General features: G+C 41.1%; 1 protein-coding gene and 1 non-coding gene across 10 annotated transcripts in view; one reads left to right on the plus strand and one right to left on the minus strand.

Annotated features, from left to right (window-relative positions):
* Positions 1-19721, minus strand: part of WNK3 (WNK lysine deficient protein kinase 3) — a 162610-nt gene that overhangs the window by 134675 nt on the left and 8214 nt on the right. For all 9 annotated transcript variants that reach the window (XM_054676971.2, XM_024353382.3, XM_024353376.3 and 6 more), the window contains exon 2: positions 3556-4211. In XM_054676971.2, the coding sequence (XP_054532946.1) occupies positions 3556-4092 (537 nt within the window). In that variant the 5' untranslated portion in view covers positions 4093-4211. The remainder of the gene's footprint in view (positions 1-3555; positions 4212-19721) is intronic.
* On the plus strand, positions 12544-12650 carry LOC112207121 (U6 spliceosomal RNA). Its single transcript, XR_002941590.1, has one exon. It is a non-coding gene; the product is annotated as a U6 spliceosomal RNA (small nuclear RNA).

Here is a 19721-nt window from a genome sequence, read left to right on the forward strand (position 1 = left end):
TTGCAGTGAGCCAAGATTGCACCACAGCACTCCAGCCTGGGCAACAGAGCGAGACTCTGTCTTAAAAAAAAAAAAAAAAAAAAAGAAGTCAGTATCCTATGCAGTTTCTCCCACTGAAATATTTTCAAGTTTTACCTAAACATCCTTTAACATAACTAGAGTACACAGCTTGCAAAATGACTGACTTATCTTTACTATGTACCCTACTACCAAGTGAATGGAAATTATTTCCCTCATTTACAGATGGTATCATGCAAAGTTGAGTGCTACTGATGTCACAATGCAGAGATGAAATTAAAATTTACATAACTTTCAATATTATACACAAGGATGTTCATCATAGCCATGGTTATAATAGTAAAATAGTAGAGAGGAAAAACCTTGGCAGGCTACAGTGGCTCATGCCTATAATCCCAGCATTTTGGGAAGCCAAAGTGGAAGGAGCACTTGAGCCTAGAAGTGTGAGACCAGCTTGGGCAAAATAGTAAGACTTCATTTCCACAAAAAATAAAAACACGGCCAGGCATGGTGGCTCACGCCTGTAATCCCAGTACTTTGGGAGGCCGAGGCAGGCAGATCACAAGGTCAGGAGTTCGAGACCAGCCTGGCCAATATGGTGAAACCCCTATCTCTACTAAAAATACAAAAATTAGCCAGGCGTGGTGGCACGCACCTGTAGTCCCAGCTACTAGGGAGGCTGAGGCAGAATAATCACTTGAACCTGGGAGGTGGAGGTTGCAGTGAGCCGAGATTGTGCCACTGCACTCTACCCTGGGCAACAGAGCAAGACTCCGTCTAAAACAAACAAACAAACAAACAAACAAAAAACACTATTACCTGAGTGTGGTGGCACACATCTGCAGTCCCAGCTACTAGGGAGGCTGAGGTGGGAGGATCACTTGAGCCCGGGACGTTAGGGCTTCAGTGAGCCAAGACAGCATCACTGCATTCCAGCCTAGATGACGGCATGAGATTATGTCTCCCAAAAAAATAAAAGGCCCTACATATCCAACAATATGGGACTGCTTAAATAACCTAGAAGAACCTTATAATGAAATAGTAGGCATCTATTTTTAAAAAATTATGTAGGCCAGGCACAGTGGCTGACGCCTGTAATCCCAGCACCATGGGAGGCCAAGGCAGGCAGATGGCTTGAGCCCAGGAGTTTGAGACCAACCAGGGCAACACGGCAAAACCCCATCTCTACTAAAAATACAAAAACAAACCTGCACGTTGTGCACGTGTATCCTAAAAGTATAATAAAAAAAAATACAAAAACAAAATTAGCCAGGAGTGGTGGCACGCACCTGTAGTCCCAGCTACTCGAGAGGCTGAAGTGGGAGAATTGCTTCAGCCTGGGAGGCGGAGGTTACAATGAGCCGAGATCATGCCACTGCACTCCAGCCTGGGCAAAAGAGTGAGACTCTGTCTCAAAAAATAAAATTAAAAAATTAATAAAATAAATAAAAAATAAAAAATGGGGGTGGGTGGGAGGAGGGAGAGCATCAGGAAGAACAGCTAATGGATGCTGGGCTAAATACCTAGGTGATGGGATGATTTATGCAGCAAACCACCATGGCACACGTTTACCTATGTAACAAACCTGCACATGTACCTCTGAACTTAAAATAAAATTTGGAAATCAAAAAATAAAATTTAAAAAGAAAAAAATTATGTAAATATACACTAACAAAAATAAATAAATAAATATACACTTACAGATAATGAAAAGAGATTCAAGATAAGTGAAAATAAAGATTATAAAATTTTATAGAAAGATATATGTGTGCATATATATAAATATATATATATATACACACACACACATACATATACCAGAAAGATGTATATACTAAAATGTTTAAAGCCTTGTACTCAAAGTACTGGAATTTTAGGTCATTCTGATGCTTCCTTGCCTGCCTTATCTAATATTTCTACTACAATGTATACCATATAAAATTCTTAAAGGGTAAAAAGCAGGTGAGAAGAAAACCAAGCAAACTCCACACATGCACATACCTTTCGAGGCCCACCGGAATGGGTCTGACTGATAAGTAACTTGCTTTCTAAAGAGTGTTCAAGGGACTCCCTAAATTAGAAGCACTTAGAAAGTTTTTAAAAATTGCAGTCTTGCACCCCAATCCAGATTTATTGAATCAGAATTTGTACCAATGGGCCCTAGAGTTTGCATATGAAGCAAATACTGACTCTTATAAACAGTAAAGTTTGGAAACCATGGCATTAAACAAAAAGCTTCCTAGAAATGCAGAAACCTGGACTAAATTCCAACCTATCTGAACAGCAACCTACAGCAAATTCAGAATGAGTGAAATCATGGCGTTTTCATACATATACACCTACACTCACGGAGACCACTGGAATTTGAGCAACAGAAACCTGTTCTTAGCAACTGGCTTTATTCCATCTTAATTTTAAGCATCCCATGTGATCAATAACCAACCATTTCCTATGGGCTGACTGAGGTCACAGAGGTTTTCCTTATATTTGACCCACATCTGTCTAAAACTTCTCATTATAACCCCTTCTATGATGTTCTGTCCCTATTTAGTTCTTCATTAATTAAAAGTACTACATGAACATTTATTATGGAACCAAATATGTAGGCAATTCAATCATTCTCCTGTTGCTTTCATTTCTCATTTCTAAACACATTCTAGTTGAATAACTTCAATAGATTCTGGTGATTATTTCTTCCAGAGATACTCTCTGAGGTAAACTCAAAGGCATCATGAGCTTCTATCAGTAAAGGTCCTCAAAGAATCAAGTAAAACCTTTCCTGTTCTGAAAAACACCACATGAACCCCCAAGATTTTATTGAAAGAAAAAGAGAAAAGGTATATGCCACACTGAATATATTTCCCAATCACATTCTCAAGTACTTAGTATAACAATCAACTCATAAGTCATATATTTATGAAAAGTTTTCAAAAGGAGACATTAAGAGTTTGGGGACTTTCCTAAAGCTAACAAATTAAAACAATTTTTCCAAAAGAAAGTCAGGATAGGCCAGGAGCCATGACTCATGCCTGTAATCCCAACACTTTGGGAGGCCGAGGCGGGAGGATCACCTGAGGTCAGGAGTTCAAGACCAGCCTGGTCAACATGGTGAAACCCTGTCTCTACTAAAAAACCAAAAAATTAGCGGGGCGTAGTGGCGTGAACCTGTAATCCCAGCTATTTGGGAGGCTGAGGCGGCAGAGGTTGCAGTGAGCCGAGATTGCACCACTGCACTCCAGCCTGGGTGACACATCAAGATTCCGCCTCAAAAAAAAAAAAAAGAAAAAAGAAAAAGAAAAACAAAGCCATGATAGATTTTTTTTTCTTCCCCTTTAAAACAGAAAAGAAAACAACAGGAGAAAAAAAAGTTTGGAGTGAGCTCCTAAGAGGATATAGGAAAGGACCATAATTTCTAGGATGTGGGGGACAAGCCCTTTATTTTATTTTAATCCATGATACATTTTAATCATGAATCACACAGAAGGCCAGGCCAGCTAAAACTTGAATTTATTATAACCAAGAAGATTATATACCTACCTGCAGCTCACACCAAGCAACCTCAACCCATGTTTCAGTGTCCAGTCCTTTATATACTGTTTTAAATGCTCCTCTTCCTAGTTCTATGTCAAATTTCAGGAATCTGCCACTAGGAGAAGTAGCTACAGCCTTCATTTCTGCTTCTTCTTCCATTTCCTTTTCATTTTTCTCCTTGAAACAATCTTTTGAGATTTCTGAGGTTGACTTTGAACACTGTTCATATTTAACTTCTTGTCCACCTCTCAGCACATTTGAAGGAAGCTTATCTACTCTTGGAATATTCATTGCAGCCTTAATTCTCTCATCTTTGGGGGATGATTCGGCAACTTTGTCATCTTCTGTCATTTCAACACTCTTTCGGAAAAATCTCTTCCTTTCTACAGTTTCCCCAGAAGCAGAGAAGGTACTGTTTTTCTCCTTTAGTCTAGCTTCTACTGTCAAAGTTGCAGCGACCTGGGGAACTCTGTTTTCAAATGAAATTCCATCAGGTTTCTCAGAATCTTCTGTGCTGGCTGGATCCCCTGAATCAGTGGCCATTGTAATTAAAGTTGGCACTAAAATTTTTCCTGTTTCTACTCTTCAGTCCAGTTACATCTCAGGTATCAGAATTATCAGAATGGACTTCCTTTTGCGTGGTCATGTATTTCCATAGCAACCTGAAGGGGGGGAAAAGATATTTTAAAATCACCCTACAAAGGAAATCATTAAGGAGAAAACAAATCACCTGATTTTTTAATCCCTTTTTCCTTAATAAGAAGTTTATTCTTTTTTCTGTCCAATCTTAGGAACCAACAGACTCTAGGGACTGTGTCTTATCTTGTTTACCATTAGTCCTCAGTGTCTAGCAGACTACTTAGTATATAGCTCAATCTGTCTTCATATTGCATGAATATTGGTTAGAAACCTAGTTCTCAGCTCCATCTGTCAATCCATCAAATTCAAAATGAGTACCCAAACCCTGAGTTCACTTAGCCACAATGTGACAAACACAGTAAGTAAAACAACCACATGGTTTCTAGGTGGTTTTTGTCTAAAATTCTGGAATTCATCAATAGTAGTTTCTTTTACTGTACTAAAATATACATATCGTCAAATTTACCATTTTAACCATTTTTAATTATACAATTCAGTGGTGTTAAGTACATTCACAGTGTTGTGCAATCATCACTACTATCCATGCCCAGAGCTTTTTAATCATTCCAAATTGAAACTCTGTACCAGTTAAACAATGATTCCCTATCAGCCCCCACCCACCCCTGGTAACTTCTATTCTACTTTCTGTCTCTATGAATTTGCTTATTCTAGGTAATTCATATAAATGGAATCAGACCACATTTGTCCTTTTGTGTCTGGCCTATTTCACTTAGTATAATATTTTCAAGGTCCACTGATGTTGTAGCATGTATCAGAATTTCATTCCTTTTTAAGGCTGAATAATATTCCATATGTTATAGACCACATTTTGTTCATCCCATTCATCTGCCAATGGATTGGATTGCTTCCACCTTTTGACTATTGTGAATGTTGCTGCTATAAACATCCAACAGCAATTTGAAATAATGCAAATATTTATAAGCTTGCCTTCAGATTTTAACAGAAACTATTGTCAAATATTAATACACTATCCTAAAACAATAGCAAGAAAGACTCAAAACCACGTATTCTTTTAAACTAGCAATTCTACTTATAGGAACTTGCCTTAGAAAATAGTCAAGAATCTGTGCAAAGATTTAACTATAAAGATGTTCATTCTAGCACTTATGGAAAAAACTAAACATAAGCCTAATTGGTGTTTAATTAAGTATCTCAAAATGAGGTATGCCACAACATTAAAAATAACACTGTAGGCTGGGCACGGTGGCTCACACCTGTAATCCCAGCACTTTGGGAGGCCGAGACGGGCAGATCACTTGAGGTCAGGAGTTCGAGACCAAACCAGCCTGGTTTAGTGAAACCCTGACTCTACTAAAAATACAAAAAAAATTAGCAGGGTGTGGTGGCGGGCACCTGTAATCCCAGCTACCCGGGAGGCTTAGGCAGGAGAATCACTCGAACCTGGGAGGCTGAGGTTGCGCCACTGCACTCCAGCCTGGGCGATGGAGACTCTGTCTCAAAAAACAAAACAACAACAACAATAAAACACTGTAGTCTTCAGTGAGATAAAAGACGTTCCCTATATATTATATGGTTAAATGTAAAAAGGAATATATACAAGCTTACAGACATAACTCTGAAATTATGGATTTTTCTTTCTGCTTTTTTGTATTTTCTAAAACTTTGCACAATAAACATGTGAAAATATGTGGGAAAAAGTTTTTCAAGTGAGTAGTCAAACCACCAATAAGAAAATGCTTCCCTTCTCACCACAATCATGCACTGCAAAGTTAAGCCTGTATATCTTACTATGTTAGGCACCTCAAAGGGCGCGGTTTGTCACAAAGATTTGTTAAGAATTATGTCAAACCAAAAATGCACAGAAATATCAAATTTGAAAAGCTGAAGAAAAAAAACCTTGAACTAAAATAAACAAAATAAAAATAAAATAAAACAAACAAAATAGAGACAAATACTCCAAGTTGTTCTACACATTCAACTTACTTCATCAAAATTCCAGCTGATTTCTTTGCAGAAAACATCAAGCTAATCCTAAAATGCATATAGAATTTCAAGGGACCCATAATAATCAAAGCTAATACAATCTTGAAAAAGAACAAATTTGGAGGATCCATACTTCTTGATTTAACAACCTACTACAAAGGTACAGTATTAAGACAGTATGGTCCTGGCATAAGAATAGATGTATAGATAAATGGAATAAAAATTGAGTTCAGAAATAAAGCCATATTATTTATGGTTAATTGATTTTCAACAAGAATAGCCGGGTGCAGTGGCTCACGCCTGCAATCTTAGCACTTTGGGAGGCCAAGGTGGGTGGACTGCCTGAGCTCAGGAGTTCGAGACCATCCTGGGCAACATGGTGAAACCCCATCTCTATAAAATACAAAAAATTAACCAGGCATGGTGGCAGGTGCCTGTAGTCCCAGCTACTCGGGAGGCTGAGGCAGGAGAATCACTTGAACCTGGGCAGTGAAGGCTGTGAATCGCTTGAACCTGGGAGGTGGAGGATGCAGTGAGCTGAGATCTCACCACTGCACTCCAGCCTGGGTGACAGAGTGAGACTCTGTCTCACCCCTGCCCCACCCTCCCCATCCCCCCAAAAAAACCCACAAGGTTGCCAAGAAATTTGGGAGGCCAAGGAGGGAGGATTGCTTGAGCCCAGGAGTTTGAGACCAGCCTGGGCAACATGGCAAGACCCCATCTCTACAAAAAAATTACAAAATTAGCTGGGTATGTTGGCATGTGCCTGTAGCCCAAACTCCAGGAGGCTGAGGCAGGAGGATCCCTTGAGCCCAGGAGGACAAGGTTGTAGTAAGATTGACAGAGCCACTGCACTCTAGCCTGGGTGACAGAGACCTTGTCTCAAAACAAAACAAAAAAAACTTTGCCTTCAGGTCCATGGTGTTGGGAAAATTTTTTTTTAATTTAAAAACAATAGGCTGGGCTGGGCACGGTGGCTCACACCTATAATCCCAGCATTTTGGGAGGCCAGGGCAGGCCGATTACCTGAGGTCAGAAGTTCTAGACCAGCCTGGCCAACATGGCGAAACCCCGTCTCTACTGAAAAATACAAAAATTAGCCAGGTGTGGTTGTGTATGCTTGTAATCCCAGCTACTTGGGAGGCTGAAGCTCAAGAATCACTTGAACCCAGAATGCAGAGGTTGCAGTGAGCCAAGATCACGTCACCACATTCCAGCCTGGGCGACAGAGCAAGAACCTGTTTCAAAAAAAAAAAAAAAAATACTTAGCCAGGCATGGTGGCATGCACCTGTAGTCTTAGCTACCGGGGAGGCTGAGGTGGGAGGATCACCTGAGCCTGGGAAGTTGAGGCTGCAGTAAGCCACTACAGTCCAACCTGGGTGACAGAGTGAGACTCTGTCTCAAAAAAAATTAATTAATTAAAATAAAAAACAAAATAAAATCTTATTCAGACCCCTAATATAATTGAGGAGTGGCAAGTACTGGTGCTCTGGTATAATAATTCTAACACCTGGCTTCCCAAAGTATAGGATAAGAAGCAAATAAGACCTGGGCGTGGTGGCTCACACTTGTAAACCCAGCACTTTGGGAGGCTGAGGTGGGTGGATCACCTGAGGTCAGGAGTTTGAGACCACACTGGCCAACATGGTGAAACCCCATTTATATTAAAAATACAAAAATTAGCCGGGTGTGGTGGTACGTGCCTATAATCCCAGCTGCTCGGGAGGCTGAGGCATGAGAATAGCTTGAATCTGGGAGGCAGAGGCTGCAGTGAGCCAAGACCATGCCACTGCACTCCAGCCTGGGTGACAGAGCAAGACTCTGTCTCAAAAAAAAAAAAAAAAAAAAAGAAGCAAATAAGAAGGATGAAGAAAGAAATCTTCCCTCAGTCTTTTAAAAACCAGTACCCTAAGACAAAAATATGTTACTAGAGAAAAGGAGGGGCATTTTACGTGGATAAAAGTTAATTCATCAAGACAATATACCATAAACACATCTAACAACAGAGTCCCAAAATACATTTAATAAAAACTGACAAAACTGGAGAAATAGATAATTCAGTAATAGCAAAAGATTTCAATACCCCACTCTCAATAATGGAGAGAGTAACTAGACAGAAAATCAACAAGTATATGGAAAACTTGGTCAATACTATCAACCAACTTGACCTAAGTAACATCTACAGAACACTTCACCCAACAATAGCAAAATAGACATTCTTTTCAAGCACACATAGAACATTCTCTGAAAAAAAAAATCATATGCTATGCAATAAAACAAATCTCAACAAATTTAAAGAGATTGAAATCATACAAAGCATGCTCTCCTACCAAAAATGAATAAATTAGAAATGAACAACAGGTTAAGGACAGACATATAGGTCAATGGAACTGAGAGTCTAAAAGCCGTAACATTTATGGTCAATTGATTTTCAATATAGAGGTCAAGACCATTCAATGGGAAAAGAACAGTTATTTCAACCAAACTTGTGGCATAACTGCAATCCACATGCAAAAGAATGAAGCTGGACCCCGACCTCGTACCATACACAGAAATTTAAAAGTGGATCACAGTCCTAAATACAAAAGCTAAAACTATAAAACTTTTAGAAGAAAACATTGGAGTAAATCTCAGTAACTCGGGTCAGACAATTCCCAGCCACAACACTAAAACCACAAGCATAAAAGAGAAAATTAAGAAGCTGCACCTCGGCTGGGCACGGTGGCTCACGCCTCTGTTTGGGAGTCCAAGGCAGGTGGATCACTTGAGGTCAGGAGTTTGAGACCAGCCTAGCCAACATGGTGAAAACCCATCTCTACTAAAAATACAAAAATTAGCCAGGCATGGTGGCATGTGCCCGTAATCCCAGCTACTCAGGAGGCTGAGGCACAAGAATCGCTTGAACCTGGGAAGCAGAGGTTACAGTGAGCCGAGATCACGCCTCTGCACTCCAGCCTGGGTAACAGAATAAGACTCAGTCTCAAAAAAACAAAAAACCAAAAAAACAGAGAAGCTTCACCTCATCAAAATTTTAAACTTTTGTGCTTCAAAGGATACCTTCAAGAAAGAGGTGAAGACAACCTACAGGGGAGGAGAAAGTATGTGCCAAATCATATATGTGATAGGGGATGGTATCAAACTATATCAAGAACTCAATAATGGCCGGGTGCAGTGGCTCACACCTGTAATCCCAGCACTCTGGGAGGCTGAGGCGGGTGGATCATTTGAGATCAGGAGTTCAAGACCAGCCTGGCCAACATGGTGAAACCCCATCTCTACTAAAAATACAAAAATTAGCCGGGCAGTAGTGGCGCACGCCTGTAATCCTAGCTACTCAGAAGGCTGAGGCAGGAGAATCGCTTGAGCCTGGGAGGTGGAGATTGCAGTAAGCTGAGATCGCACCACTGCACTCCAGCCTTGGTGACAGAGTGGGACCCTGTGTAAAAAAAAAAAAAAAAAAAAAAAAGAACCCAATAATGACAAGACAAATAATCCAATCTTAAAATAGGCAAAAGATCCGAATAGACATTTCTATAAAGAAGAAATCCAAAAGACCAATAAACACATAAAAAGTTGTTCCACATCATTACTTATTGTGGAAATGCAAATCAAAACCACAATGAAATGCCACTTCATACCCTACAATAAAAAAAGACAGTAACAAGTGTTGGCAAGCACATGAAGAAAACAGAACCCTCATACACTGCTAGTGGGAATGTAAAATGGTACAGCTGCTTTGGAACACAGTGTGGCAGTTCCTCAGTAAGTTAAACAGAGTTACCATATGATATCATCTACCTAAGAGAAATGAAAACATATGTCCACACAAAAACTTGTACAAGTGTTCATAGCAGCACTATTCACAATAGCCAAAAGGTGGAAACAATCCAAATGTCTATCAACTGATGAACGGATAAACAAAATGTATTAGGTGTAATAGAATATTAATGGGCAGGCTGGGCACAGTGGCTCACACCTGTAATCCTAGCACTTTGGGAAGCCGAGGTAGGTGAATCATTTGAGGTCAGGAGTTCGAGACCAGCCTGGCCAACATGGTGAAACCCTATCTCTACTAAAAATACAAAAATTAGCCAGGCGTGGTAGTGGGTACCTAGAATCCCAGCTACTCAGGAGGCTGAGGCAGGAAAATCGCTTGAACCCAGGGGGCAGAGGTTGCAGCGAGCCAAGATGGCGCCACTTCACTCCAACCTGGGTGAAAGAGTGAAGCTCCATCTCAAAAAAAAAAAAAGAATATTACTGGGCAATAAAAACGAATGGTGTCAGGTGTGGTGGCACACACCTATAATCTCAGTTACCCAGGAGGCTGAGGTGGGAGGATCACTTGAGCCCAGAAGTTCAAGGCTGCAGTGTGCTATGATCACGCCCATGAATAGCCACTGCCTGCTACCCTGGGCAATATAGCGAGGTCCCATCTCTAAAAATAAAAAATAATAAAAAAAAAGGAATGGAGTATTGATATATGCTACAACAAGGATGAACCATGAAGACATTGTGCTAAGCGAAAGACGTCAGAGGAAAAGACTGCATACTATATGATTTCATTTATATGAAATGTCCAGAAAATACAAAGCTACAGAAACAGAAAATAGATTAGTGGTTGGGGCTGGGGCACAGGAACAGGATTGACTGCAAATAAGCACAAGCAATCTTTCAGGGATGATGGTAATGAACTAAAATTGAGTTGTAATCAAGATTTTACAACTCTATAAATTTACTGAAAATCATTGACTTTTATATTATATTTGTAAATTCTATGTTATATAAATTGTATCTCAATAAAATATGATGTCCTGGCCAGGGCCAGTGGCTAACACCTGTACTCCCAGTATTTGGGGCGGGAGTTGCCGAGGCAGAAGGATAGCTTGAGCCCAAGAGTTTGAGACCAGCCTGGGCAACACAGGGAGACCCTGTCTCTACAAAAAACAAAATTAAAAAAAATAAGCTGGGCATGGTGGTCCACGCCTATAGTCCCAGCTACTAAGGAGGCAGAGGTGGGAGGATCATTTGATCCCAGGAGGCTACAGTGAGCCATGATTGCAACATTGCACACCAGCCTGGGTGACAGAGAGAGATTCTGCCTATAAAAAAATTTTTTTTTAAATATGGCTGGGCGTGGTGGTACATGCCTGTAATCCCAGAACTCTGGGAGGCCAAGGTGGGCAATCATCTGTGGTCAGGAGTTCCAGACCAGCCTAGCCAACATGGTGAAACCCTGTCTTTACTAAAAATACAAAAATTAGCTGGGCGTGGTGGCAGGCACCTGTAATTCCAGCTACTTGGGAGGCTGAGGCAGGAGAATCACTTGAACCCAGGAGGCAGAGGTTGCTGTGAGCCAAGATAGTGCCATTGCACTCCAGCCTGGGTGACAAGAGTGAAATCTGTCTCAAAAAAAAAAAAAATCTGAAAGCAAAACATTTTGATGAAAATCAAAACCATCACATTATCAAATATGCCTTTTAAAAACTATACTTACCCTCCCACCCCTCATTGTGTCCACTCTCATCTTTAGCCTGGCCTCCTGGGTTAAGAATCCCAGGAGGAAAGTAAAGGCCTGACAACAATAAAATGTAATAGCTGGTGACCTAAAGGTAAACAACGAATAAGAAAAACTAGGCCAAGAACTTCACTAAGTATAACGTATCTGGGACCATCGTGGATTCAATAGCTTCCTTTTTTTCTTTTTTTTTTGAGATAGGGCCTCACTCTGTTACCCAGGATGGAGTGCAGTGGAGCAATCATGGCTTCCTGCAGCCTTGACTTCCCTGGGATCAAGTGATCCTCCCACCTCAGCATCCCGAGTAGCTGGGACTACAGGCGTGAGCCTCCACACCTAGCTAACGTTTTGTATTTTTTTGTAGAGACAGGGTTTTGCCATGTTGCACAGGCTAGTCTCAAACTCCTGGGCTCAAGCAATCTGCCTTCATCACCCTCCCAAAGTGCTGGGATTATAGGCATGAGTCACCATGCCAGGCCTCAATAGTTTCTTGACTATGGTATATGTGGGGCCATCGTGGATCTTCACCATAAAACAGTTTAAGAACACAGGCTCAGCCGGGCGCGGTGGCTCATGCCTGTAATCCTAGCACTTTGGGAGGCCGAGGAGGGTGGATCACGAGGTCAGGAGTTCAAGACCAGCCTGGCCAAGCTGATGAAACCCCGTCTTTACTAAAAATACAAAAATTAGCCGGGCATGGTGGCAGGCGCCTGTAATCCCAACTACTCGGGAGGCTGAGGCAGAGAATTGCTTGAACCCGGGAGGTGGAGGTTGCAGAGAGCCAAGATCGCACCACTGCACTCCAGCCTGAGCAACAGAGCAAGACTCCATCTCAAAAAACAAAAACAAACAAACAAACAAAAAACACAGGCTCGTGCTTGTTTTGGCAGCACATATACTAAAACTGGAATGATACAGAGAAGATTAGCACGGCCCCTGCACAAGGATGACATGCAAATTCGTGAAGCGTTCCATATTTTTAAATCCCAATATCCACTTTTTTTTTTTGAGACAGGGTCTCACTCTGTCGCCCAGGCTTAATTGCAGTGGTGTGATCACGGTTCACTGCAGCCTTGACCTCCCAGGCTTAAGCGATCCTCCGACTTCAGCCTTTTGAGTAGCTGGGACTACAGGCACGTGCCACCAAACTCCTAATTTTTAATTTTTTTTGTAGAGATGAGGTCAAGCCACATTGCCCCGGCTCCTCTCAAACTCCTGGGCTCAAGAGATTCTCCCTCCTTGGCCTCCCAAAGTGCTGGGATGACAGTCATGGGCCACCATGCCTGTCCCCAAAATCCACTTTTAAAGATAATTCCATTCTAGTTATCTAGCAACTTTGTAAATTAGAATAATTTAATTTAGCCTTGCAACTTAATAAAAAAAACTTTGGGCTTCAATATAAAAATATAAGTATTTTCTCTGGCAAAGGTGGGAAAATTCACATTTTCCATGAAAAACTAAGGAAATAACATTAATTAAAAGCAAATTCTGGCTGGGCGCAGTGGCTTACGCCTGTAATTCCAGCACTTTGGGAGGCCGAGGCAGGCGGATCACGAGGTCAGGAGATCGAGACCATCCTGGCTAACACGATGAAACCCCGTCTCTACTAAAAATACAAAAAATTAGCCGGGCGTCGTGGCGGGCGCCTGTAGTCCCAGCTACTCCGGAGGCTGAGGCAGAATGGCGTGAACCTGGGAGGCGGAGCTTGCAGTGAGCCCAGATCGCGCCACTGCACTCCAGCCTGGGTGACAGAGCGAGACTCCGTCTCAAAAGAAAAAAAAAAAAAGAAAAAGCAAATTCCACTCCAAAGTCAGTATATTGAGCATAGAAGGTTCACATGTTCCTTTTGCAGTCTTTCAGCTTTGTGGTTCTGACCACAATCAATGATCACAAACATATGAATAACTCACTGCCTTGTAGTACAAAACTGAGTCTTGGTTCTCATAAACTAATATAAGACCTGACTAAACATAAAAATATTTGAGGCCGGGCGCCTGGGAGCGGTGGCTCACGCCTGTAATCCCAGCACTTTGGGAGGCCGAGATGGGTGGAACACGAAGTCAGGAGATCAAGACCATCCTGGCTAACACGGTCAAACCCCGTCTCTACTAAAAATACAAAATTTTAGCCGGGCGTGGTGGCGAGCGCCTGTAGTCCCAGCTACTCGTGAGGCTGAGGTGGGAGAATGGCGTGAACCCGGGAGGTGGAGCTTGCAGTGAGCGGAGATCGTGCCACTGCATTCCAGCCTGGGCGACAGAGCGAGACTCTCTCTCAAAAAAAAAAAAAAAAATTTTGAGGCCGGGCGCGGTGGCTCACGCCTGTAATCCCAGCACTCTGGGAGGCCGACGCGGGCGGATCACGAGGTCAGGAGGTCCAGATCATCCTGGCTAACACGGCGAAAACCCGTCTCTACTAAAAATACAAAAAATTAGCTGTGGCCGGCGCCTGTAGTCCCAGCTACTCGGGAGGCTGAGGCAGGAGAATGGTGTGAACCCGGGAGGCGGAGCTTGCAGTGAGCCGAGATTGTGCCACTGCACTCCAGCCTGGGGAACAAAGGGAGACTCTGTCTCAACAACAACAACAACAACAACAACAACAACAAATATATATATATATGTTTGTATGTATATATGTATCTGAGTGGATTCTTCAAAATCCATTTAATTTGGTGGATGTTAAAATATAAGGGTATTTAAATATATTTATCTAGAGTTATTAAAACATACTTGGAATGAACTATTACCAAAGTGAATTCATATTTCCCAGAGTTTTAAAAATATTATTTTGGCAATTATAGGTACTGATGAGAAGAAATTAGAACCACAAAGAGGCGATTCTAGAAACAGCATTTTTCTTCTCTTACTTCCTATCCCAGATCCTTAGGAGTTGAACTACCTTCATATGAATAGAAACCCCATCTCTACTAAAAATACAAAAAAAAAAATTAGCCGGACATGGTGGCACATGCCTGTAGTCCCAGCTACTCGGGAGGCTGAGGCACGAGAATCGCTTGAGGCCAGGAGGCAGAGGTTGCAATGAGCCAAGATCGCGCCACTGCACTCCAGCCTGGGCGACAGAGTGAGACTCAGTATCAAAAAAAAAAAAAAAAGAAAACAACGAAGGGTGAGCACCAAACCTATTTACATGGCAGTATAAAAATAGAGATCATCTCTATCTTGAGGTTCAAAGAACTTTAGGGAAATGTCAGAACACAGATCGTTTTCTGTGCAAAATACTTCCAAGCCCTATAAATTCAGAAAGAAAAGAATAAAATAAATAGCATTATATTCATCTTGCAATCCCAATATAAATATATAATTACAAAAACTTTCACTTAAACCTTTGTGTTTTTTATTTTTATATCTTATATTCCTATTTTCAATATATAAAATTAACTCAATGATATATATATATATACACACACACATGTGTGTGTATATATATATATGTTGTGTTTATAAATGTTCTGGGAACAAGATAGTATCTCAGTTAAACTTTGTAAATCACCTTGGGTGTTGAATATTTTCATTAATAATAGCTTTTGTGAACTTATTATTTTGGAATTCAAAATTAGCTGATCCGCCAAAAAAAAAAAAAAAAAAAAAAAAAGAACACAGGCTCGGTCGGCCGGGAGTGGTGGCTCACGCCTGTAATAATCCCAGCACCTGGGGAGACTGAAGCTGGCAGATTGCTTGAGCTCAGGAGTTCAAGACCAGCCTGGACAACATGGCAAAACCCTGTCTCTACAAAAAATAAAAAATTAGCTGGGTGTGGTATTGTGCGCCTGTAGTCCCTGCTACTTGAGAAGCTGAGGTGGGGACGATCACCTGAGCCCAGGGAGGTTGAGGCTGCAGTGAGCTGTGATCACCCCACTGTACTCCAGCCTGGATCACAGAGTGAGACTCTGTCTCAAAACAAAAAAAAAAAAAAAAAAAAAAAAAGAACACATGCCCTGGAGTGGGAGAAATCTGGAATCAAAGTTCTGCCTTTCAATCCTTGGAAGAGATTTCGGGCAAATTAGTTAACCTCAATCATTCTTCATTGCATTTGTGAAGTCTCACAGGACCAATATGAAAATACACATATAAAATATTTAGCACAGTGCCAGGCACAATATAATAATCAATAAATGCAAGCTTTTATTTTCTATGTCTCAAAAACCCCTAGGGACAGCACTATATTAAAGTACTATTCAACAATACTCCAGAAAACATTAAATGATTTTCAGGAGACTCTATTTAGGAAGGCAGAAAACCATATATTTTCTAAAGTTTTTCAGTAATGAACCATGTAGGCATTGCCAAAGGGATATGCTCCAGTGACCAGGATAATATCTCTTCTACATTCAACAATGTAGAAACATGGCCCAGTGAAAAAGTTTACAAAAATCAGGCCTCAAACCTGGAGTCTCTTACTAAGTTCACAGTTATATATAATTACCTACATGTAGCCATTTTTCCTTCATAAAATGATAAATACACTTATCTAAGCCCTAGGAATATATATAAAGACAACCGTGGCTGGGCACAGTGGCTCACGCCTATAATCCCACCACTTTGGGAGGCCAAGGTGGGTGGATCACCTGAGGTCAAGAGTTCGACACCAGCCTGACCAACACGGCGAAACCTCGTCTCTACTAAAAATACAAAAATTAGCTGGGCGTGGTGGCACGTGCCTATGATCCCAGCTACTCAGGAGGCTGAGGCAGGAGAATCGCTTGAACCCTGGAGGCAGAGGTTACAGTGAGCCAAGATAGCGCCACTGCACTCCAGCCTGGGCAACAGAGCGAGACTCCATCTCAAAAAATAAAAAATAAATAGCCAGGCATGTAGTATGCGCCTGTAGTCCCAGCTACTTGGGAGGCTGAAGTAGGAGGATTGCTTGAGCCTGGGAGGTTGAGGCTGCAGTTAGCAGTGATTGTGCCACTACACTCCAGCCTGGGTGACCGAGTGAGACCCCGTCTCAAAAAAAAATAAAAGACATATATATATATATATATATATACACACACATATATATATACACACATATGTATATATATATAAAAAACACAATGTATGTACTATATTATATATATACACATGTACATATACATATATATAATACAATCATGTGGCTCAAATATCAAGTAAAGAGGTTTATAAAGGGCAGGCTCATTCCCAACTCTATCTCCCTTCCATTCAATTCCATTTGCCCCACCAACAGGTAACCACTCAACAGATTCTTGTGTATTCCTCCAGAATCTCTTTAGGCAAATTAACAAATATATGTTCTCTCCTTCACTATCTACACAAAAAGGAACACAGTACACACCAAGCTCTTTTTATAGTCATAGTAACTTAAGATACATGTTTTTCCTTTTCAGTACATATAAGTTTCTCATTCTTATTTTGTAGTATGCAATTGTTTGCTATTATAAATAACATTGTAGATTTCATTGTGTGTGTGTGTGTGTGTGTGTATCCCTGAACTAGAATTGCTAGATCAAAGGAAATTTTTTTTTAAGACAGTCTCGCTCTGTCGTCCAGGCTGGAGTGCAGTGGTGTGATCTCAGCTTACTGCAACCTCCACCTCCCGGGTTCAAGCAATTCTCCTGCCTCAGCCTCCGGAGTAGCTGGGATTACAGGCGCACGCCACCATGCCTGGCTAATTTTTGTATTTTCAGTAGAGACGAGGTTTCACCATGTTGGCCAGGCTGGTCTCCTGGGCTCAGGTGATCCGCTGGCCTCGGCCTCCCCAAAGTGCTGGGATTACAGGTGTGAGCCACTGTGCCCTGCCAAGATCAAAGGAAATTTGCATATTTATTTTTTAAACTTTTATTTATTTAAGTATACTAATATATCCAAAATAATGTATGTAATACATGTGTATCTTTATATAATGCTGCCAAATTGCCTTCCATGGGCAATGTACCAATTGAAACTCCTACCTCCAACGTATGAGTGTCTTTTACCCCAGAGTCTTGACAACAAAGAGTGTTATCAAACATTTTGATTTTTAACACTCTGATAAGTTTAAGCAAGGAATCTCAGTGTGGTTTCAATTAGCATTTATCCTACACATGAGGGCAAGCATCTTTCACATAAACAATCGTTAAAGTCAGGAATAAGCCAAGATTTCCTACTACCAACTGAGGAAATAAAACAAGACCTACACATGTTAGAAAGTAGAAGACAAAACTCAAAACTTGCAGACTACATGTTTATCTATCTAGAAAATCCAAGAAAATCAACTAAAAAACTATAACTAACAAGGAACTAACAAGAGTTCAGCAAACAGGCCAAAGACAAAATCAACATACAGAAATCTGCCATATATCTCAGTAATCATTACAAAATGTAATTTGAAAAAACAACTATCGACCAGGCACAGTGGCTCATGCCTGTAATCCCAGCACGTTGGGAGGCCCAGACGGGTGGATCACCTGAGGTCAGGAGCTCGAGGCCAGCCTGGCCAACATGGCAAAACCCCGTCTCCACTAAAAATACAAAAAAATTAGCCAGGCATGGTGGCGCACGCCTGCAGTCCCAGCTACTCAGGAGACTGAGGCAGGAAAATTGCTTGAACCGGGGAGGCGGAGGTTGCAGTGAGCCGAGATCGTGCCACTGCACTCCAGCCTGGGTGACAGGGCAAGACACCATCTCAAAAACAAACAAACAAACAAAAACAATTATCCTGTTCATAAGAGCAACAAAGCTATAAAATACTAGTCTAGGAACAAACTCAAGAAGAAATATACAACACCTACATAAAGAAAACCATGAAATTTTACTGAAATACACAAACTACACCATGTTCCTTGATGGAAAGACCCAATATCAACATCTTCACAATTCCCCTCCCCCCACTATTATTCCAAAATCAATGCAATTTCAATCAAAATCCCAAAGAGATGTTTTTGTCTGAAACTGACAAGCTGATTCTCTAAAGAGTAGAAGGAAAGCCAAGAAAATCTTGATAAAGAACAACAAGAACTTGCCTTACCAGATAGTAACATATAGTTATAGTAAGTTAAACAATGTGGTTTTAGCACAGAAACAGACAAATTAGCTTAGCTGGCATGGTGGCATGGGACACTAGGCCAGGAGAATCTTGTGAGCCTTAGGAGTTGAAGGCTGCAGTGAACTATGACCATGCCACTGCACTCCAGCCTAGTCAAGAGAACAAGATCCCGCCTTTAAAAAATAAAAAATTTAATTTAAAATAGACAAATGAACTAATGAAATAGAACTAGTACAGAAACAAACACATGTATGTATAGGAATGCAGTCTATGGTAAAAATGGCATTTCAAATTTGTGAAGAACAGGTAGTATAATAAGTTGTGTTGGGATAACTGGTTATCAATTTTGAGGAGTGGTAAGCTAAAGCCCTACCAAAAACCAGTCACAAAAATAAATTCCATGTGGACTTAAAAGCTAAACATAGGCCAGGCGCGGTGGCTCACGCCTGTAATCCCAGCACTTTGCGAGGCTGAGGCAGGCTGATCACGAGGTCAGGAGATCAAGACCATCCTGGCTAACACGGTGAAACCCCGTCTCTACTAAAAATACAAAAAAGTTAGCCAGGCGTGGTGGCGAGCGCCTATAGTCCCAGCTACTCGGGAGGCTGAGGCAGGAGAATGGCGTGAACCCACGAGGTGGAGCTTGCAGTGAGCCGAGACTGTGCCACTGCACTCCAGCCTGGGTGACAGAATGAGACTCTGTCGCAAAAAAAAAAAAAAAAAAGTAAGTACAAGTGGCCAATACATGTATGGTAAGGGGATTACTCAAACTCATTAGTAAACAGAGGGGTACAAACTCAAATGATTCAGTATCATTTTTCATCTATCAGGATGCAAAAAATAAATATCTGTTAAGTTTGAGAATTGTATAAGAAATTTGGTATTCCATGCATTGTTGGCAGCTAAACTGGAATAGCCTTTTCATAGGGCAAATTCCAAGTACATAGTGCATAACTGTCACCCAGCAATTCCAATCCTTAGTAGTATCGCTTGAGAAATATTCCTGCATGTGAACAAATATGTAGGTACAGGGCTTTTTAAAACTGAAAC

This window comes from Pan troglodytes, chromosome X, assembly GCF_028858775.2.
Source record: "Pan troglodytes isolate AG18354 chromosome X, NHGRI_mPanTro3-v2.0_pri, whole genome shotgun sequence".
In the NCBI taxonomy this organism is placed as follows: Eukaryota; Metazoa; Chordata; class Mammalia; order Primates; family Hominidae; genus Pan; species Pan troglodytes.